Raw genomic sequence first — 20,525 nt, 5'->3', positions numbered from 1 at the left:
GTACTTTTTTACATTCTACATCATCATGTCAAAAATTGAGACCATTTGGAATAGAATTAGGAATGTTTTTGGAGCAAGTCACAGGAGTTAAATTTCCACAGAATCCAAAGTTGTTTTTACTGGGTAATATTTCAGGGGTAAGACCAAAATTGAAACTGAATTTATATCAAAAAGAATTTGTAAACATTGCACTAGCAGTTGCTAGAAAATGTATAGCAGTGACATGGAAATCGGATTCTCATTTAGGTTTGGTTGGAAAGATGGCATGTGGAAATTTATAGCTGTTTACCTCTTGAGAAGATTACATATAATTTGAGAAATAAATAATACTTTTTGAAAATCTGGTGCCCATATTTACATATTGTAGGTATAAATTTATACGTGGACTTTTCCTAAACCTCGTTAACTCTTTGAAATAAATAATCAAATACAATTGAAAAAAGGTAGAATCGAGTGAAAGACAACTGGGTCTACTTTTCTTTCTTTCTTTACAATTGAATTCTTTTTCCTTTTTTTATATCCCTTTTGGGGTTATTTGGGAGGGAGGGGTTTATATCTTGGGGATTTTATAAAACCATCAGGTATAATGGATTTGATATGATTACATTATATTTTGTATTTTAACATGAATACATGTATGGACAATTTAAATAAAATATAAAAAAACAAAAAAGGCTTTTGGATAGACATCTCTCCATTCCCTTATGTTTATTTGTCTATCAGTTGCAAACAGAAGAATTTTAGCTTGATTTGGACATCTGAAGAGCCTGTGTCTGTGTTGTACTGGGTATAATCAGGCACCACAAGCTCGTGAGCCAAAAGAGCTTGTTACTGTGGTCTATGTCTAAATTTAAATTTAATTTAAAGTTTAATAGTTGGGCAGTAGAACAAAAAAAAGTGTACAGATAGATCTTTGCTGGTCTTGGAGATGTGTTAAGGTTAGGGTAGTAATGGGAAGTTCAAACACCTGATAGCTGTTTACAAAATATTGAATGTAGAGGTGCCAGACTTCAGGCTTCTGTACCTTCTGTCTGAAGGTAGCAGTGAGAAGAGAGTATGGCCAGTGTGATGGGATCTTTTATGATGATAGCTGCCTTTTTGAGACAATTCTTCACATAGATGTCCGCAGAATAATAGAGAATTGAAGATGCATAAAGAGCCACTGAACCCTTCATGTTCTTGCAAGCCTGATCCCACCTTCCAACACTTGACCTGCAAGCTACTATGCTTCAGTTGCATATCCTCAATGTGTTGAGGATTCTACTTCCATCACCCTTTTAGATAGTTTGCACAAGGTACAGTTAGTACAACACTGTTACAGCGACCCGGGTTCAAATCCAGCACTCTCTGTAAGGAGTTTGCACATTCTCCCTGTGTCTGTGTGGATCTCCTCTGGTTGCTCCTGTTTCCTCCCACCATTCAAAATGTACAGGGGTTGTAAGTTAATTGGGTGTATTTGGGTGGCATGGACTTGTGCGCCGGAAGGACAGGTTACTGTCTCAATAAAAAATAATAAACAAGTGGTAAAATCATGAACTCTATCACCGTCCAAGAGAAAATTGACTGGCATCAATTCCCCCTCAGTCTCATGACCACGTGTTTGGTGCACCTCATTCACTCTGCTACATTAAACAAATTGCAAGAGTTTGGAAAAAGAGCTAATGGTGTCTATCCCCCACAGTTTGAAGGTTAGAGGTTTAATGTGGTGGAAGAAATTGGGTCCAAGGACGTGCACTGGGTCTGTAATCTACAATTTGTACAATTGTTCTGCCAGTAACACAGCACTGTAGCCACGTAATGATGGGGATATTTTTCCAGAAAGATTCTTTTTATTCTCAATTAGAACAAACCAATGACCATTTAATAGTTGCGTATGCCAAGATAACATTCTCAGAGCCCAAGACAGACAGGAGAATGCTGTAATTTGGAGCAGCAAACAATTCCTCTTGCAGATTGCTTGATTCTCATTACCCAAGTGCAGGAATTACTAATGGATTTGAAAAAGTGATTAACCTTGGTCGTCCTTAAAACTCAGGGGCTGGGACCATTAATTTTAAACACTGGAAGCTATCGATTGCCAGCAGTGAAGATTGCTGAGTATCAGTGCACTGAGGGAAGCCTGGACATGTAGTGCTTTGTATGAGTACACTGTTTGATAGTAGGTAACCCTGTGGAGAAGTGCAGAGTAATCTCTAACATTGTGGCTCTCATTCCAAACATCTGCTCACATTTCAAACAGGCTATCAATCTCAGTTGTACCTTTGTCAGATAAAGTTAGCACAGAGCTGAGGATGGGGACAAAAAACAGAAAGAAGACAAAAATCCCATTTTGGTGAAGAATGAGCCAGATGGCAAAGCAGATGTGTAGAGAGTAGTACAAGGATCAAAAAGGAATAGGAAGGATACAGAATGTGGAGGTTTTACAGGTGTTATAGTGGAGCCAATGAGTAATACCCTGTGATGATTCAGATGGAAAAACAAGTATATAAAATCCGACACAAATGCTGCTGAAACTCAGTCGGTCTCACAGTGTCCATTGGAGGTAGATATATTACCCATGTTTTGGACCTGAACCCTTCTTCAAGCAATAAGAAAGAACAGGAAGGTGCAAGAATAAAGACTGGCTGGGGGGAGGAGTCCAGACCAATAAAGGGTGTTAATTGGATATGATGAGAGGAAATTGATTTTAGCTCAGAGGGAAAAGGGAGAGAGAGAGAGAGAGAGACGGTGGGGGGAAAGGAGATGGGGAAGAAGGGATGGGTAGTTTAATGGAAACCAGAGAAGTCGATGTTAATGCCACCTAGTTGGAGGGTGCCCAGATGGAAGATGACATGTTGTTCCTCCATACTGCAGGTGGTCTCAGTCTGGGACTGCACAAGACCATGGACAGATATGCCAGCAAGGGAATGGGATGGAGAAATGTTATTGGGAGATCCATGCTATTACGCTGGTCAGAGCAGAGGTGGTCAACAAAGCTATCTCCCAATCTGCGTCCAGTCTCTTCGACGTAGAGAACAAGTAGATAAGGCTAATTTTTTTTTAAATCTTGATCTCAAGAGTTATGAATCAGGGCTGTGAGTTTCTTTATAAGACATTATTGCTAAATCAGCTGCATTTGGATTGCAGTAGCGAGTTTTCTTCAGAAAGATCATTTTTAGGAGAAGTTTTACGAAGATGACACCCACAGATGAAGTTTAATGGGGAGGACAATGAAAACACAAGCTCTTTTCTACAGACCAAAGTAGTTCAAGAAGAATTTTAACAGAACTTTTGTAAGCAATAATAATAATCAGTTTAATTGTCATACATGTTGTACAATGCACATATACACCAAAGATGAGACTGTAGATGAAGCAGCCGAACAGGCACTTTGTAAAAAAAAATAAAGTAAGCATTAAATTAATAAGGAATAATAAATACAATAGATAGATAATAAATATTCACAAATATGACCATCTCAATTTTAACTATAGCCAAATTCCACAAAACCTTTACACCTTCTTAAACCATAATTCCATCTGCTTTCTGACTTGCATTTCTGAAAGCATTTGTTCAGTTAAAGGTGTCCTTAATCACCACCGACTACAAGATGTTTACATGAAACATATAATTAACTTTCTTGAAGCAGAACTACACTTGGGAACACATTATGAGATTGCTTAATGTTAGCATTTCCAGATTAAATGTTGCCAGGCATTGCTGGTATCTCAAGCCATAGTCTCTGCAAGGTCTCCCTATTTTCATTCGGTTAAGAGCTGATGCTTAAGGATTAGTGTTGTGACAATGGGTCTGAGCAATTGAAGGCTGAGTATCCTGAAACCACACATAATGTGCAGAAGTCATTAGTGAGTAATTTTGTATTTCCATTATGCCTTTCCTGAGCAGCAGTGTGCTTCACTGATCATTTCATTCTTTATAACCCATCGGGATATGATTAATAGTTTTCATTGCTTTGTGCAGTCTTTATACTGGCATTAAGTTCTTGAATCTGTGCAAGTTTGACAAAGATGAGATGGTGTTGGTGAAGAAACCAAAAGAGCCAAAGTCCAAGAAGAAATCACAAAGAGATTGGAAAAGAAATACCAGAACCTGCTGTGCCTGATAGTGTGGTTTTCTGATTTCAGTAGTAAAGATTGTTATCATTATACTGAAATTGGGTCACTGCTACTCACTGTAAAAATGTTCATCTGCAGGGTATAATGAGTGACATCCTGTACTTGAGCCAGATTAATGCATTATATCCTGCATTTATAAGGAGAATGTCCTTTCCTGTATTCACTTCCTTGAAGAATATTATGTGTATCTGAGTTGATCCCATGATTTGGCATTTTGGCATATTTGCAAGAGGTTTTGTGTTTAGAATGTGTTTTTGCTCCAGTTTTCCACTATCTGCTGTCTTCCTTATGTGCCTTAGAAATAGGGAAATGTTGTTACAATTATACAAGATACTGGTGAGGCTACATCTGGAGTACTGGCCACATTATTAGTCCCCTTACTGGTGATGCCACATCTGTCTACTGTGCACAATATTAGTCCCCTTACTTAACTGACATTGGAGGAAGTCCAAATTCCTGGGATGAGAGTGTTATTCTATTACAAGCAACCAAAGAAAAGAAAACTATCTTCTCTGGAGTTTAGAAGAACAAGAGGTGATTTTTTTTTTAAACAATATCCCTAAGGGCTATGGCGGAGTAGATATCAAAATGTTTCTACAGTAAAATCGAGGTGATTCAGCCCATCGAGTTTGCACCACCATTCCAAAATATTCTCCCACTCAGCCCCATTCCCCTGCCTTCTCCCCATAACCTTTGATACCCTGACTCTTCTGCCTTAAATACATCCAACGACCTGGCCTCCACAGCCACATGTAGTAGAAAATTCCAGAGGTTTACCACTCTCTGGCTACAGAAATTCCTCCACATCGGTTTTACATACACCCCCTTCAGAACTGAAGTTGTGCCATCTTGTCCTCGAACTGAGGTGCATAATATCATCTTGCAGAGGAGGTTCACCCCTCCATATCTATGATGACCATCATGCCTATCTATATTCTCATTTGCCTGCATTAATTCTATATCCCATCATGCTCTGTTGACTCAAGTACCACAACCCCTTAAATGTTCCTTGCCGCCACCAATGCCTCAGGTAGCTTATTCCAGATACCAACTACTTTTTGTCTATAAAATGTCCTTCCTCTCATAATAAACCTACTAAAACCACTCCTATATTATCAAGCATTCACATTCAGTTGGTTATAATTGCTTGCTTTTCCCTATTGACCAAAGGAATGTTACACCATGTGTTTAGTCAATGGCACCTTCCAAAACCTATTACAGTTTTAATGTATTCAGGGTCATGCTAAAATAAATTGCTTAATCTCTCATTTTTTGTCATTGCCTGGGCAATGGCAAATGTCAACAGTGCAGGCACTGTGGTCCTGATGTTGCTGCTGGGTAATGTCCAGTGCCAGGAGATAGGATGATTCATTTCTGTCTCCTTGGCAAACTGAAGCATCATTTCAACACAACTAAGCCGGCTTGGGGACTGGCAATAGATGGATATCCTGGCAGTCTTTTTCCCACACCCTCAGATCTTCCTGCTCAGTCTCTCACCTGCCATCTTCTCCAGCTAGATAACACTTGTTGAGGAGCAAGAGCAACACTCCTGTTTCACTCCAGGTTGGACTTAATCCAGCATTCCCCACTGCTTTAATGCCAGTTCATAATGGGCATTATTAATTCAATTTGGAAGGCATGTATGGTGCAGATTGATTATTTGCATTGCATTTGTCTTCAGTAATCTAAACATCTGTTAGATGAGCTTGTGTATTAAGTAATATTAAATTGATTCAGTTCTGGAACCACTAAATGCCAACACAAAAGTCTGTGTCAATGCTTGTTCAGTGGTTTTGTTTGGTCTAACAGCAAAGTACTAGAACCTCCATTACTATTATTGCCCTATTGGCTTTAACCATTGGCAAGCTGCATCAATGGATCCATTGCAATTTGTGAATAAAGGCACACATCTCTATGATGAAAGCAACAAAAAAAACTGTGGAAGATTCACCATGCACCCAGGAGGTTACTACATCAAGAATAATAATACATGCAGGAAGAATAAATTGCATAATTCATGAAAAGTTAGTATGCAGAAACAGCAAGTAATTAGAAAAGCTAACAGGATGTCATTAGTTTATTGGAAGGGGAATTAAATACAAAACATAAAGAGGTCATACTTCAGTGTTCTCTCTTCCTTAGGCAGTTCCTCAGGATGACTTGCTTGTGCTTCAGTTTTCAGTTCTGAAACCACAGATAGGACAGGAGTTGCCTGAAGGGGTGGGCTATTGCATGGCTAGTTTGTGAGGCTGGGGTACATTTACCCTTCCAGTGGATTTGGAGGATTTTATGAAGATAGTGTTGGTGGATGCTTTCCAGGGTCTTGAAGTTCCAGAGGCAGGTAGTCCAAGCCCAGAGGCATTTGGAGAACAGAGCTCACTGCTGTCTAGTGCATCATGTGACAGGTTTGTGGAATAGGGTATTGGTGAGACAAAATCCAGAATCATTATTTGGTCCCCTAATTTAGCCCAAGAACAGGCCCTTCAGCCACATGATGCTTAATTTAAACAGTGGTTTTCAAACTACACCCCAAACTCACATTCCATCTTAAGTAATCCCTATACCATAAGTGCTCTGTGATTAGTAAGGGATTGCTTAAAGTGGTATGTGAGTGGAAAGAAAAAGGTTTGAAACCACTGTTTTAATTGTACCTCATTGACTCATTATGTGCACAGTTTCAGAACTCCAAAGGAAATGGGCCAATGACAATTTTTCTCAAGCAAAGTATTTCAGTAACAATTGGGTCTAGAGTAGTGGTTCTCAAACTTTCTTTCCCACTCACATATCATCTTAAGTAATCCCTTACCAATCACAGACCACTTACGACATAGGGATTGCTTAAAGTGGGATGTGAGTTAAAGGGGGCTCACAGCTTAAAAGAGATGTTCCATTGAAGATAGTGGTGGTTTGATTTTTTTTTCTGATGGCCATGACTCTTTCAAAACATTCTTCCTCAAAGGATGTACTTGTTAAGACAGGTAAATGGCCACATGATTATTAAGGAGGTGAAACGTTTCTAGATTAGATGGGAATTAAAGTTCAGATTACTTTCAGATCAACCAGGATCTTATTGAATGGTGGCTGAATGGCCTACACCTGCTTCAAATTTGGTTGGTTGAAGTGCACAAGTGAAGTGTATCACAGTGTTGGCACTCTTGAGGGCTTGGAATCCTACCATCTTCAGGTTGCTCTAGCTGCATTCATGCTATTCTTAATGATAGCAGCTAAACACAGACTTTGCAATCAGCTTGCTAGAAACCCACCTGAATTCTATTTCATGAGGCCATTCTGGTTTTCCCCACTTGCTGGGAATAGACCATATTACTTAACTGTGATGGAGCAGCAGTCCAAGCCACAGCAGTCGTACTCTGCCTGTATTTAGTCTGTTGGGATGGCTTATTCCACTAAAGCATAACTAATAGAATGGCATTACTTCGTGTTAATGGGGCTCCCATTGTTTGTGGTGTGAGTTCAAGGCACTGGAGTAGCTTCTATCACATTGCCAAACCAAACTGTTTTTGAACCATGTAAAACATTTCAATGTCAAGCCAAAAGAATTTGCACTTTCATCTTCTGATAATTAAAACCTATTTGCTTCCTTTTCTTTTGCTTTCCAAGCAACGTTACGGAAAAAGAGAACCGGTGAGTATATTGTGCTGCACATCTTCTTAGGAGTTCAGCATGAAATATACCAGGTAAAATTTCATGCTGCATTCAATCAATCATTGTGCCCTGGTGCAATCACAAAGAAGGCTCCCCAGCGGCTATACATTGTGAGGTGATTGAGGAGATTCTGTATGTCACCGAAGACTCTCAAAAACTTCTACAGGTGTACCGAGGAGAGCTTTCTGGATGACTGCATCACTGTCTGGTATGGAGGCGCCAAATCTCAGGACAAGAAAAAACTCCAGACTCCATCACAGGCACCAGACTTCACTCCATCGAGGACATCCACATGAGGCAGTCTTACAAAAAGCAGCCCCTATCCTCAAAGTCCCCCCACCACCCAGGCCATTCCCTCTTCACTCTGCTACCACTGGATAAAAGGTACAGGAGCCTAAAGACAAGCACTCAGCAGCACAAGGAAACCTTCGTCCCCGCTGCTATCAGGTTCCTGAATAATCAAGTGAACCTAAGACACTGTCTTACTTTTTGTGCACTGTTATTTTTTTTATATACATTATTGTTGTAAGATCGTTTATGATCTGAATGTTTGCACAGTGATGCTGCCACAAAACACTGAATTTCATGACAATAAATTCTAATTCTGAAGATGAGGTTTGAAATTTGTCCATGTATTATGGGTGATTCACAACAATACACACCATCCCATAAATCCTTTGATTATGAGAGCACAATGGGCAACATTTTGAATAGTTACATGCTCTTAGTGAATTTCAGACTGTTTTTTTACTGGAATTAGATAGACAAGTAACACATATTCAAGAGATAACATCCTTTATTCTTTTCGTAATTTCATCAGTTTTGCACACTGCAGGCCAAAAACTAGAAATTCAATTACAATCTGGTTTCTTATATGCAAGACTTCAGGAGACTCTTGTAACATGATCCATGTGCTAGAGAGTGTTTGTAATTAATTAGAAAGCTTTTCTAAAATTCCCAGTTGTGTAATGTAGACTTGCAGTAAAAAGAGTATTCTACTAAATTATTCATATTTTTCTGGTTAACAAGTACAATTGTTTGTCTAATTTGACACCACTTAATCTAATCAAATCACGAAGGCTCGCATTTACACAGGACCTTCAGGTCTGTGAGATTGTAACATTTATTCAATCATAATTCTATTTCATTAGTTGTTGACTTAATGGGGCAGTTCTATCTGCTACAAAATCCAGTCAACTTCTAATCAATATGTCCAAGGAATCTGCAGAAGTTTGAAAGCCACAGCCCACTACAGTAACTTTCGATAGTTCAAGAATAATAGAATTGCAGAAATAGGATGCCATAGGTTCTGTGATTAATCAGGGATTACTTAAGGTAGTAAGTGTGTGAAGAGAAAATGGTTCAGAACCACTGCTTTAACTAAATTGGATCACTGGGTAATGCTGTGGAATATTGCACGGCATTTTATAAAATTAAAAATATGTTGGAAATCATTAGGAAATAACAGCCAAAGGTCAGGTAAATCTACCAGCCCAATCCAGAGGGTGCCAGATTATTGAAGTTTTACTGATTTTGTCAAGCCAAAGAACTCAAGATCCAAAATAATGGGCCAACTGCATGATCTGGACCCTCATCCAAAGACTTTCAACTGTCTCAAATTAAATTGAACAGATGAATCCCTGTCATTTGAATTTACAGATTACAATTCCCTCTTCTTGACCAGGTCTTATTTAATTTGTTTTGAACACAATTCCATTGTACAATTAAAACTATTGTACTGGTTTGAAATAAAATGATCTTTTAAAATCATATAAATCTAATTCTTCTGTCTAAATCCTTTTTAAATGCATGGAACTTGGACCATGTAATTAACAAACTCATGCTCAGCTTCAGCAAATTGGTCTAAAATTTACTCTGACAAAAGAGCAGGCTATTGCTTCAGTTTCCTCAGCATCTGCCACTGTTGCAAGTTTTCAAAATTGTGCTCTGCCAGTCCTCCATAGCCAATATTTAAGAATATGTCCTTTATATTGTAATCAAAATTACAAGATCAAGGAACTGAAGTAGGTCATTCGGCCCATCGAGTCTGCTCCTCATCAAAGATAGATGTTGGGCCCTTTGCTTCCACGCTGACCAATCTTTACAGATTATGATTTTACATGTGCTCGTCCAATGATTATTTCTCCACCGTGTCCTTTCAAGCAGTGCCTTCTAATTCCTACAGTTCTCCAATTCCATTTAACGTTTCTAATTAAATTGGATCCATGACTCCAAATTTGTCTTTTCTGCCTCAAGAAATATGACTTTCCTATTATCATAATTTTGTGCATTTCATTCGAAGAGAACCATACCTGTCTGCTCACTAAAGCTAAGGTCTACACTTGCTCTTATCTTCAATTCTGGAGAATTATGAATACAAAATCCTACTTGTTTAGAAGTGATCACATTCCCTAAAATAACTTCCTATTCTTCAGCTTTAGTGATGACTCCAGAATATTCCAGTTATAATATATTTTCACTGTACTGAGATTAATAAAACCAAAATTAACGTTTAATATTTTTGTACCTCTGCTCTAAACCACAGATCTTGACCCATCTCATTTAGAGGGTTTGAAGAGGAGGACTGCTTTTCAAACCACACTAAGTAAAAAAAAAAATTGATGTATACATGCATGAATTAACAATGCATGCTCCTTGTGCATTATTAATGTGACTTAACTATTTAACAATTACAGCACAGAAATAGACCATTTTGGCCCTTCTAGTCCATGCTGAACACCTTCTCCCACCTAGTCCCATTGACCCACACCCAGCCCATAACCTTCCATACCTCTCTCATCCATGTACCTATCCAACTTTTTTTTAAAAATATTAAAATCGAACCCACATCTACCATTTTGACTGGAAGCTCATTCCACAAACCCATCACCCTCTTGAGTGAATAAATTCCCTCTCATGTTTCCCCTAAACTTTCCCCCCTTCAATCTCAATCGATGTCATCTTGTTTGAATCTCCCCCACTCTCAATGGAAAAAGCCTATTCACGTTTACTCTATCTGTCCCCCTCAATTTTAAAGACCTCTATTAAATCACCCCTCAATCTTCTATACTCCAGGGAATAAAGTCCTAGTCCGTTTAACCTTTCCCTGTAACTCAAACCCTGAAGTCTAGGCAACATTCTTGTAAATCTTCTCTCTCTTTTGTTGATATTCCAAATTTGCCCTATGCAACTTCAACATGACACCCCAACTCCTGTACTTGATACTTTGATTTATGAAGACCAGCATACCAAATGCTTTATTCAACACCCTATCTACATGTGACTCTACTTTCATGGAATTATATACCAGAATTCTTAAATCCCTTTGTTCTACTGCACTCCTCAATTGTATACCGTTTAATGTCTTTGACCTTTGCTAATTAGTCCTACCAAAATGTTGCATCTCACACTTATCGGTATTATCCATACAACAATTACAGTATGGAAACAGGCCATATCGGCCCTTCTAGTCCGCACCGATTTAAGTGAATTCCACTAGTTCCACCTACCTGCTCCCTACCCATATCCCTCCAACCCCCTCACACCCATGTACTCATCCAACCTCCTCTCAACTGACAAAATTGACCCTACTGCAACCACCTCTTCCGGAAGGTCATTCCACTCAGCCACCACTCTCTGAGTGAAGCTTCCACTTATGTTACTTCTAAAGTTATGACCCCTCGTTCCAATCTCTTCTACCCTCAAAGGGAAGAGCCTATTCACATCTATCCTATCTATTCCCCTCATATTTTATAGACCTCTATCAAATCCCCCCTCAACCTTCTACACTCCAATGAATAAAGACCCAGTCTACTCAATCTTTTTCCGTATTCTAGATACTGCAATCCAAGCAACATTTTAGTAAATCTTCTCTGCACCCTCTCTACCTTATTGATATCCTTCCTATAATTTGGAAACCAGAAATGCACACAATATTCCAAACTTGGCCTCACCAATGCCTTGAACAGATTTAACATCACCTCCCAGCTCCTATATCCTATGCTATAATTTATGAAGGCCAGCATACCAAAAGCCTTCTTCAACACCCTATCTACATGAGAATCCACTTTCAAAGAACGATGAACCATAATTCCAAGATCCCCCTGTTCCTCTGCATTCCTCAATGCCCTCCCCTTCACTGCATATGTCTTGTTTTGGCTATTCTTCCCAAAATGAAGCACTTCACACTTATCTACATTAAACTCCATCTGCCACCTATCAGCCCACTCTTCTGTGCAGTCCACGAAAACCATACTCACTATCCACAACTCACCCTATTTTTGTTTTGTCCACATATTTACTCACCCAAATTTACCACTCTATCATCCAAATCATTAATGTAAATGACGAACAACAAGGGACCCAACACCATTCCCTGAGGCACACCGCTCATTACTGGTCTCCATCCTGACAGACAGTTGTCCACCATGACTCTCTGGTGCCTATTTTCTAGCCATCGTTGAACCCATTTGACAATCTCAGCATTAATCCCTAGTCCTTAAACCTTCCTCACCAACATTCCATGTGAAACCTTATCGAAAGCATTACTGAAATCCAAATAGACAACATCTACTGCTCTACCTTTATCAACCTTTCTAGTCACTTCCTCAAAAAATTCAACAAGTTTTGTCAAACCTGACCTTCCCCTCACAAACTCCATTTGCCATCTTTCAGCCCATTCTTCTAACTGGCCTATATCCCTCTGCAAGCTTTGAAAAGCTTCCTCCCTGTCTACACCACCACTAATATTCATATCATCTGCATACTTATTAATCCAATTTATCACCCCATCATCCAGATCAATATATATGACAAACAACAATGGACCCAGTATCGATTCCTGAGGCACCCCACTAGTTACTGGCCTCTAATTCGACAATTTTCCACCACTACTCTCTGGCATCTCCCATCCAACCATTGTTGAATCCATTTCACTCCTTCAAAATTAATACCTAATGATTGAACCTTCCTAACTAACCTCTTATGCGGAACCTTGTCAAAAGCTTTACTAAAGATCATATAAACAACATCCACAGTCTTCCCTTCATCAATCTTCTCAGTAACTACCTCGAAAAATTCTATAAGATTTGTTAAACATGATCTACCATGTACAAAAGCATGTTGACTATAATTACCCTGTTTACTTTTAGAACCTTTTTTTAAAAAACAGTGGAACAACATGAGCTACCCTCCAATTTTCCGGCACCTCCCCTGTGACTAATGACATTTTAAATATTTCTGTCAGAGCCCCCACTATTTCTCCACTAACCTCCCTCAAGGTCCTAGGTGAATATCCTGTCAGGACCCGGAGATTTATTCACCTTGATTCTTTTTAAAATAGCCAGTACTACCTCCTCATTAATCTGTATATTTTCCACTACTAATTTTTCTCCACCTGACTCAATGCCTTTCTTTAGTGAATAGTGAAGAAAAAATCATTTAAAACTTCCCCCATCTCTTCTGACTCCTCACATAGCCTACCCCTCTGATCATCAAGGAGTTTGATTTTATCCCTTGCTATTCTTTTACTTTTAATGTAGAAACCCTTTGGATTTATTTTGTTCTTGCCTGCCTTGTATCTCCTTTTAGCCTTTCTAATTTCTTTCTTAAGGTTTCTTTTGACACTCCTTCTATTCCCTGCTGTCTCTCCCTGTTGTCCACATCCTTCTTCCTCCAAACCAAATTCCCAATATCCTTTGAAAACCAAGACTCCCTACAGTTTCTAAACTTTCCTTTAATCCTCACAAGGACATATCAACCCTGGACTCTCAACATTTCCCCTTGGAATTTCCTCTATTTATCTGTTACATCCTTCCCAGAAAATAAATTATTCCAATCCACACTCTCTAAATCCTTTTGCATCTCATCAAAATTAGCTTTGTTCCAATCAAGAATCTCAACCTTAGGCCCAGCCATGTTTTGCTCCATAATTAACCTACTAGTATTATGATCACAAGATCCAAAGTGTTTCCCAACACAAATCTCTATCACCTGACCTATCTCATTCCCTAACAGGAGATCCAATACTGCCCCCTCTCTAGTGGGTTCTTCCGTGTACTCGATCAGAGACATCCCTGACCCTGGCACCTGGAAGGCAACGTACCAACCAGGAGCATCGATCTCGTCCAGCAAACGTCCTATCAAGTCCCCAATCACTATCGCTCTCCTCTTCTTCACCCCTTCCCTTCTGAGCTGAGGGGCCAGCCTCTGCATCGAATTCATGACCACCTTAACTGGTCACTTGTAGGTCCCCATCAACAGTATCCAAAATGGTATACCTGTTGATGGGAACAGTCAAAGGGATACTCTGCACTATTTGCATCTTCCCCTTCCCTCTCCTGACAGTCATCCAACCACCTGCCTGAATTATAGGGGTATCCACCTCGACACTCACGTCTGCCACTACCTCTGCCTCCCCCAAGATCTGCAGTTCATCCAATTTCTGCTCCAGTTCCTTAACCCAGGTTGTAAGGAGCTACAGATAAATCCACGTTCTGCAGGTGTAGTCATCAGGGACAAGTACACTGTCCCAGATTTCCTACATCTTGCAACTGGAGCAACCCACTGCCCTAGCTGACTCCATTATCTAACTCTTAATCAAAGGATTTAACCACCTTACCTTTCTGGTAGCAAGCAAGCAAGCTAGCTCTTTCTCAGCCTCTTCTCTCCAAACCCTGCTGAGCCAAAACCTCAAAGCTCCACTCCTTCCCTATTCCACTCACTCCATGGTTGCTCCTTCAGCTACTCCTCCCTTCATTGATACCAATTATCTTAATTACTCAATTTCTCACTCCCACAAATCAACACTTCCCCTTCAGTTGCCTTTGACTCTTTTTAAACCTTAACTTGACTCTCTCCTCTCTCTCTCTGCTGTTTGTTGCTCCTCCCCTCTGCTCAACTTTGCCGCATGGTTGCGTGGAATATGCATGAAAATGTTAATTGTATAATTTGGAGATTTTTTTTTCATTGGGAAAGTCCTAAGCAATAACCAAACTATTTTCTGCTTTTCACAGACAAGCTCGATGAAATAGTGTCAAATCCCAAACAGTTAAGGGCTGCAGAAAATGCAACAGCAGACTCACGAGTGGCAACAATCAAGCAGCGTCCATCTAGCCGATGCTTTCCTTCCACCGCAGATGTAAACGTGAGTAAATCTTTGCTCTATTGTATCTGGAGTTTGCTTCCTAGTGTATGAAATGTTAAGCCATAGAAGACAAGAATCTATCTTTTAAGAGTGCTGCACACTTTCTCTCCCCAAGACACCAGAAAATAATTGGTAATTCAAAGTAGCAACATGGGTATTTTATTAAATCAAGGTAGAGCTTTCAAAATCAGAACATTTATTTAATTAAGCTTAATCTGCAAAGATACACTCTCTGTCAAATTTCATTGCTGCAAGAACACAGAACATCTGGTCACATCATGTAATTAGTGCAGAAATATGAACTGATTTTATATGATACATGTAGTCAGTGATGTTATGGAGCAATAATATTTTCATTTATTATCTATTCATTCTTATTATTTCTAATCTTAATATTACAGATCTTCTGATACTTATTGTTATTGGATTGAATTTAAAAGCAGGGAGGTTCTGCTACAACTGTACAGGGTTCTGATGAGGCCACACCTGGAGAACTGCACGCAGTTAGCTTTTAGGGAGAGACAGTCTCCTTGAACTAGAATTCAAAAGTGATTGGGGAACTTGTAGAAACAAAAATACAAATAAAATAAATAAGAGGCAGGAACGTTCTTTGCACTGGGAGGTTAGACTAGAACTGGAGGGTACAATCTCAAGATTTGTGAGGGTAGATTTAGAAAGGACATGAAGAGAAACTGCTTTTCCCAGAGAGCAGTGAACCTTTGGACTCTGCTTCCCAAGGAAGCAGAAGAGGCAGCCTGATTGAATACATTTTAAGAATTAGACAGGTTTTTGGATAGTAGGGGAATTTGAAGTTGCAGGGAAGAGGCAGGTAGGTGGGGCCAAGTCCAAGATCAGATCAACTATGGTCTTATTGAATGGCAGAGCAGGCTCAACAGGCCAGATGGCCAACTCATACTCCTCCTGCTCCTTGTTCTGTTTAAGTGTTGATGTTCCATGAAAATGCTTAGTGTTTATCCTCCTTTAGTTAACATAAATCTAACAGTTTCTTATTAAAAATTAACAGCTTATCAATTGTAGAGTCATAATTTTTTTAATTTTAGGCTATAGCCTCAAATCCTACAATCCTTCAGAAACAGAAGCACCTTTCATCATCCCCATCAGTTCTCTGTTGTATCTTGCAAAATTCCAGATAATTCAACTGTGGTTCTGTAACTAAACCTGAATTTATTCTGCACAAGAGTGGAGGCAGGTATGGGTAGTTTTCCTAGATCTTTAGCAATTAAAACCTGCCATAATGAAATCCAGTGTTAAATCAAACAGCATGGAATGTGATCTGTCATGAACATTGAAGTAACCAACCTCCTTTTTCTTTTTTAGTCAATCTATGAACGCCAGGGTATTGCTGTAATGCCCCCTACTGTCCCAGGGAGCCATAACAGCCCATATTTAGAAATTCCACGCGGAACTATGCGAAGGCAGAAATCAATAGGTAATATGGCCAAACTTTCACTCGTGTTAACTTGAGCATAATTATCTGTAAAGAATAAATGTTGTGTTTGTTTAGTTGTCATAATTAAGTTGTGCACATGAAGTAAAAAACCAGTTCTGTTTGTTAAATAATGTCCTCACTACTTTCTTCTTCTCCTCCTATCTGCCCATGATCTAGCCTGGAATGAAACCTTTTCTGTCTTGAGTAGGCATCAGACACGGAGGTTCTCAGTTGCTTGGAAGACCATGCCGAGTTTCTTCCAACATAAAACTGTGACAATTGGCCAGCAACCAGTAAATAATCTTGCTTCTTTCATTATTAGCAAAATTTAACAGCCTGCTTCCTGCAGTCCACTTAACAAAAGGTTTTGTCTGCTATGATTTATGCTGCACTTTCCCAGACATACAAGAAATTAACTTTGACATGCGTTATTGTGTAACTGCTTAATGGCTTGGAACCAATTCAAGGCTCCAATACTATAATGAAATTGGTAACCCATTAAAAGTAAATATCCTAATGTCTGCTTTACAATATTGGAGAGAAGACTGCAGTGAGCACATTAATGTGCCATGTCATATGATCAGTGACAGATTTCCTCTCCTGAAGGGCAACATATACAGCAGATGAGAGTTGTTTTAACCAAGGTTGTGAAAGCAAGCATGCTAATTCCCATGGTATCCACAAAACAGTAGTGCAGGAACAGGTCCTTCAGCCCACCATGTCTATTCCAACATAATTCCAATCTAACAAACCGCATCTGACTGCTGATGGTCTATATCCCTCAATCCCCTGCCTTTCATGTGTTGGTCGAAAAGATGTATTATATCTATTTCACCACATCCCATGGCACCTACTACTATTACTCCGTCAAAAAAATAACCTTGAATCTGCCCCCTCCCCATGTAAAACCAATGGCCGCTGGTCATTTTTCCAGCCTATCCATATTTCTCATAATTTTAAAAATATCTCCAAATAAATTGTGACTTAATCGAGGATATCAATGATCTGCAGTAGTTTCACTGTTGAACTTTGCCGCGATCTGCATTTCCAATGTAAACCCCTAGGAATTCTGAAAAGACGGATTGCATCTTTGTGAATCAACTGATTATTTATCATGATCCCCAATTTGGAATTGAATTATTGGATCAAACCCTGAAGGTTTGGAGCTCCAACTCACAAGACCCAATCTATTCAAATTTGCTGTAAAATATTGTTGCCTAAAGGAATTTGCTTTAGTTCAATATGTAAGGACTTAAGTACCCACCTCACAACTTGGTCTTAATATGGGCTCTTTGCATGTGTGTGCAGGTATGTTAGAAGAAGAGAAACAATTTTTAGCTCCTCCATTACTGAAATTTACCAGAAGTTTGTCGATGCCAGATACTGCAGAAGATATCCCACCTCCCCCATCAGTCTCCCCACCATCACCACCTTATAACACACCCAAACCCTCCGCTCCACGGAGTTATGGTACAATAAAGCCTGGCTTCAATCATAATTCTGGCTTAAGAACCCATAATTCTAACAGACCAGAGAGCACGGGGACCATTAGTTCAGAGCGGCAAAAGAAGGCCATGTACTACCGGCAAGATTCCCAGCAGTATTCCGTGGATTCCGAAGACCAGTACAAACCAAACCCGACTTCCCACCAGACCATGAGGAACAGGAGGAGCAACATGCCAGAAAACCCCTACTCCGACATTGGGAACACGGGGAACAAGGCGGTTTACGTCCCCGCCAAGCCGGCAAGAAGGAAAGGGCAGCTGGTGAAGCAGTCCAAGGTGGAGGACAGTCCGGAGAAGACGTGCTCCATCCCCATCCCCACCATCATTGTGAAGGAGCCGTCGACCAGCAGCAGCGGCAAGAGCAGCCAGGGCAGCAGCATGGAGATTGACAGCCAGGTGTGCGAGCACCCGGGCGCCGGCCACCTGAGGCCGGACGACGGCTTCGGCAACCCGTTCGCCGCGGCCATCGCCGGCGCCGTGAGGGACCGGGAGAAGAGGATCGAAGCGAAGCGCCACTCTCCCGCCTTCCTGTCCACCGACATGGGAGACGAGGACGTGGGCCTGGCGCCCGGCAGCCGCCTCAGGCACTCCAAATCCATCGACGAGGGCATGTTCGGCCACGAGGAGCGGTACAGCCACCTCCTGGTGCCGTGCTCCAAGGCCAACTCCAGCCACACGGAGCCGGGGAGCCAGCGGGCGCCGGGCGGCACACGGATCCTGAACGTGGCCTCGAGAAAGGAGGACATCGAGTGCAAGGACGGCCCTGCCAAGGCCCACCACCTGGCCAACAGCTACGGGCACCCCGGCTCGGGCAAACCATTAGACCCCAACAGCCCGCTCGCCTTGGTGCTGGCCGCCCGAGGCCGAGCCACCAAGGAGCCGCACGTCAGCAAGGCCGAGGCCGCGAAGGCCGAACTCACCAAGCCGCTGTACGTCGACACCAAGCCACGCTCGAGCGGGGAGGCCAGAGGCAACCCGGCAGCGCCGAGGAAGGAGAGCCATCCGGAGGCAGGAGGGGCCGACAAGGCGGTGGAGCAGGAGAGGGCGGCGGCCGAGGAGCAGAAGAGCGACCCCCCAGCCCCCGCTGCCACCGCCACCGGGCTGCTCATGGTGCGTTCGGAAGCCGGCGCCGAGCCGGAGGCCGCGAGGGAGAAGCCGCCCGAGAGGCCTAAGGCCGTCACGGCCGGCTCCTCGGTGGAAGACGCCGCCGTCCTGCCGTTCCGCATCCCCCCGCCGCCGCTCGCCTCCATCGACGTGGACGAAGAGTTCCTCTTCACTGAGCCCCTGCCGCCGCCACTCGAGTTCGCCAACAGCTTCGAGAGCACCGACGACCCGCCCGCCACGCCATCGCTCTCTGACCTGCTGAGGCGCGGCCCGGCCACTTCCGCCGCCTCTCCCGCGCTCGCCGACCGGAAGAAGGGGCCCGGCCAATCAGCGCCGCCCGACTCGGGCGTCGAGGGGCCGGGGAGACGCCCCGAGCCACCGCCAGACACCACGAGCACGACGTCCACCGTCTCCACGCTGCCCTCGGAGGCGGCCGATCCCCTGGAGCCCTGCACCGTGTGCGCCGACGGCCACGCCTTCCTAGTGGACAAGCCTCCCGTGCCGCCCAAGCCAAGGGTGAAGCCCCTGGTTGGCAAGGGCCATCGGGACGGCCCGCCGGAGGGGAGCCTGGACGGCGTGTTCATGCCGCCGCCGCCCCCCGTCCCGCCCGAGCCGCTCAAATCGCCGCAGCAGCGCACGTCCAAGCTGTGGGGGGACGGGCCCGAGGTCAAGGCCCCAGCCGCCACGGACGCCAAGGCCAATGTGATCAGCGAGCTGAACTCGATCCTGCAGCAAATGAACAAGGAAAAGCCGCCCAACCCGCCCGAGGCCTCGGATTCTCCGACCGGAGCCAGAGCAGCGCTCTTCGCAACCAGGTAGCGGGGCCTGGGGACCGGGGGGCTGGGGACGTAAGGGGGGGGGGCTGGGGACGTAAGGGGGGGGGCTGGGGACGTAAGGGGGGGGGGCTGGGGACGTAAGGGGGGGGGCTGGGGACGTAAGGGGGGGGGCTGGGGACGTAAGGGGGGGGGCTGGGGACGTAAGGGGGGGGGCTGGGGACGTAAGGGGGGGGGGCTGGGGACGTAAGGGGGGGGCTGGGGACGTAAGGGGGGGCTGGGGACGTAAGGGGGGGGCTGGGGACGTAAGGGGGGGGGCTGGGGACGTAAGGGGGGGGGCTGGGGACGTAAGGGGGGGGCTGGTGACGTAAGGGGGGGGGCTGGGGACGTAAGGGGGGGGGCTGGGGACGTAAGGGGGGGGCTGGGGACGTAAGGGGGGGGCTGGGGACGTAAGGGGGGGGCTGGGGACGTAAGGGGGGGGCTGGGGACGTAAGTGGGGGGGGGGGAGAACAGGGACAGTCTGGATATGCTCGTGTAATCGTTCAACCCGAATTCTGGCTCCGACTCCCGGCACCAGACCCTCAGCTAGCCCGGATACTCGCCCGGGCCGCTCTCCCAGCCAAGCCCCGGACCTCCTAAGCGCGCACTTCCCACCCGGACTTGTGCCAAAAGTCGAACCTCACCCCCGTTTCGTTTTTGACCCGAAAAAACGATCCAAAAATTGGACGATGACACCAATGTAAAGGGCCAGTGCTTATTCCCAGAAGGAAT

General features: G+C 43.1%; 1 protein-coding gene across 15 annotated transcripts in view; it reads left to right on the top strand.

Annotated features, from left to right (window-relative positions):
* The window catches only part of shank2b (SH3 and multiple ankyrin repeat domains 2b), a 1,183,051-nt gene that overhangs the window by 1,141,046 nt on the left and 21,480 nt on the right, over positions 1–20,525 (top strand). For 12 of the 15 annotated variants that reach the window (XM_069902317.1, XM_069902307.1, XM_069902262.1 and 9 more), the window contains 4 exons: positions 10,324–10,383; positions 14,792–14,922; positions 16,261–16,372; positions 17,681–19,796. In XM_069902317.1, coding sequence (XP_069758418.1) covers positions 10,324–10,383; positions 14,792–14,922; positions 16,261–16,372; positions 17,681–19,796 — 2,419 coding nt within the window. The remainder of the gene's footprint in view (positions 1–10,323; positions 10,384–14,791; positions 14,923–16,260; positions 16,373–17,680; positions 19,797–20,525) is intronic. The other 3 variants (XM_069902287.1, XM_069902301.1, XM_069902282.1) reach the window with 1 other exon arrangement.

This window comes from Narcine bancroftii, chromosome 1 (assembly GCF_036971445.1).
Source record: "Narcine bancroftii isolate sNarBan1 chromosome 1, sNarBan1.hap1, whole genome shotgun sequence".
In the NCBI taxonomy this organism is placed as follows: Eukaryota; Metazoa; Chordata; class Chondrichthyes; order Torpediniformes; family Narcinidae; genus Narcine; species Narcine bancroftii.
Note: the sequence above shows the minus strand (reverse complement) of the source record. Positions and strands in the feature narration are given on the sequence as shown.